Here is a 1,260-nt window from a genome sequence, read left to right as displayed (position 1 = left end):
TTAATGATGATGATGGTGACCGTGGTGACCGTGATGGCCGTGATGACCGTGATGGCCGTGATGACCGTGATGGCCATGATGGCCGTGATGGCCGTGATGGCCGTGATGGCCGTGATGGTCGCCATGGCCGCTCGAATAACCATGCTTTTTGCCGCCATGATGTTCATGCTTCTTTCCGTGATCTTCGTGGTGATGATGATGTTCTTCGTGACCATGTTTACCATGATGACCATGATGATCTTCATCGTAATGCCCTTTATCATGGTGACCCTTCTTACCGTGATGATCTTCATGATGACCAGAATGATGATGTCCGCCTTTCTTATGGTGACCTTCCTTGCCATGGTGATGTTCATGATGATCGCCATGTTTCTCATGATGGCCACCCTTATGATAATCATCGTAGAATTTATGTTCCTTGTGGAATTCATCTTTATGGGATTTGTGATGATAGCCATGAGTCTTTTCGCCCTTTTTATGACCCTTTCCATGACCAAACTTCGATTCTTTATGGCCGTGTTCATGCTCGTGATGATGACCGTGCTCGTCGTGTTCGTCGTGATGACCTTTCTTATGACCGCCATGCTCGTGATGATGACCCTCATGATGTTCCTTACCATGGTCTCCATGTTCTCCTTCTTCGTGATGATGATGTCCCTTATGACCTTTATGACCCTCTTCACCGTGTTCTCCATGGTGATGAGAATGATGCTCATGACCTCCACCATGTTCGTGATGATGGCCACCATGGTGATGGCCACCATGGTGATGGCCATGGTGATGAGTACCAGCTATCTCCAAATCTCCTTTTAAACTTCGGACATCTCGCGCCGAAGATATGGCAATGACCGTGCATATCACAGCCAATCCCAAAAACAAACATGAACCTACGTATTTAGCCATGTTGGAACTCTGTAGAACCAACAAGTGCAATTGACTGCCCAACAATCTTTAAAGCAAAGCTTATATACCTGCGGTTCCACCAATGCTTTGTACGTAATCACTTTCGTTCCTTCGCTCTTGTTCGAACACAATACAGCATTCGTATTTCGTAAAACATTTGTTCGTACTATATATTATTGCTTGAATGCGCTGTTAGTTATATATATAGAACTATTGTCAATCTTAAGTTACTTAATAAACTTGATATGAAATAGAAAAATAAAAAAGAGAGAAAATAAAAAAGAGAGGAAAATTAAACAATATGCAATTATGTCATTGTTACGTCATTTATACATTAAAATTACATCAAAACTTGTT

General features: G+C 42.5%; 1 protein-coding gene across 1 annotated transcript; it reads right to left on the bottom strand.

Annotated features, from left to right (window-relative positions):
• LOC105625604 (histidine-rich glycoprotein-like) lies at window positions 1–903 on the bottom strand. Its single transcript, XM_012206926.1, has one exon. It carries the CDS (start codon window positions 901–903, stop codon window positions 1–3), a length of 903 nt encoding a protein of 300 aa, XP_012062316.1.
• Window positions 904–1,260: the final 357 nt, after the last annotated feature.

The sequence above is a fragment of the Atta cephalotes genome (genome assembly GCF_000143395.1).
Source record: "Atta cephalotes unplaced genomic scaffold scaffold00003, whole genome shotgun sequence".
NCBI classification, from domain to species: Eukaryota; Metazoa; Arthropoda; class Insecta; order Hymenoptera; family Formicidae; genus Atta; species Atta cephalotes.
The sequence above is the reverse complement of the archived record's forward strand: the minus strand, read 5'-3'. Positions and strand labels throughout refer to the sequence as shown.

Coding starts and splice junctions, on each gene's coding strand:
- LOC105625604 (XM_012206926.1), bottom strand. CDS start 903: ATGGCTAAATACGTAGGTTCATGTTTGTTTTTGGGATTGGCTGTGATA.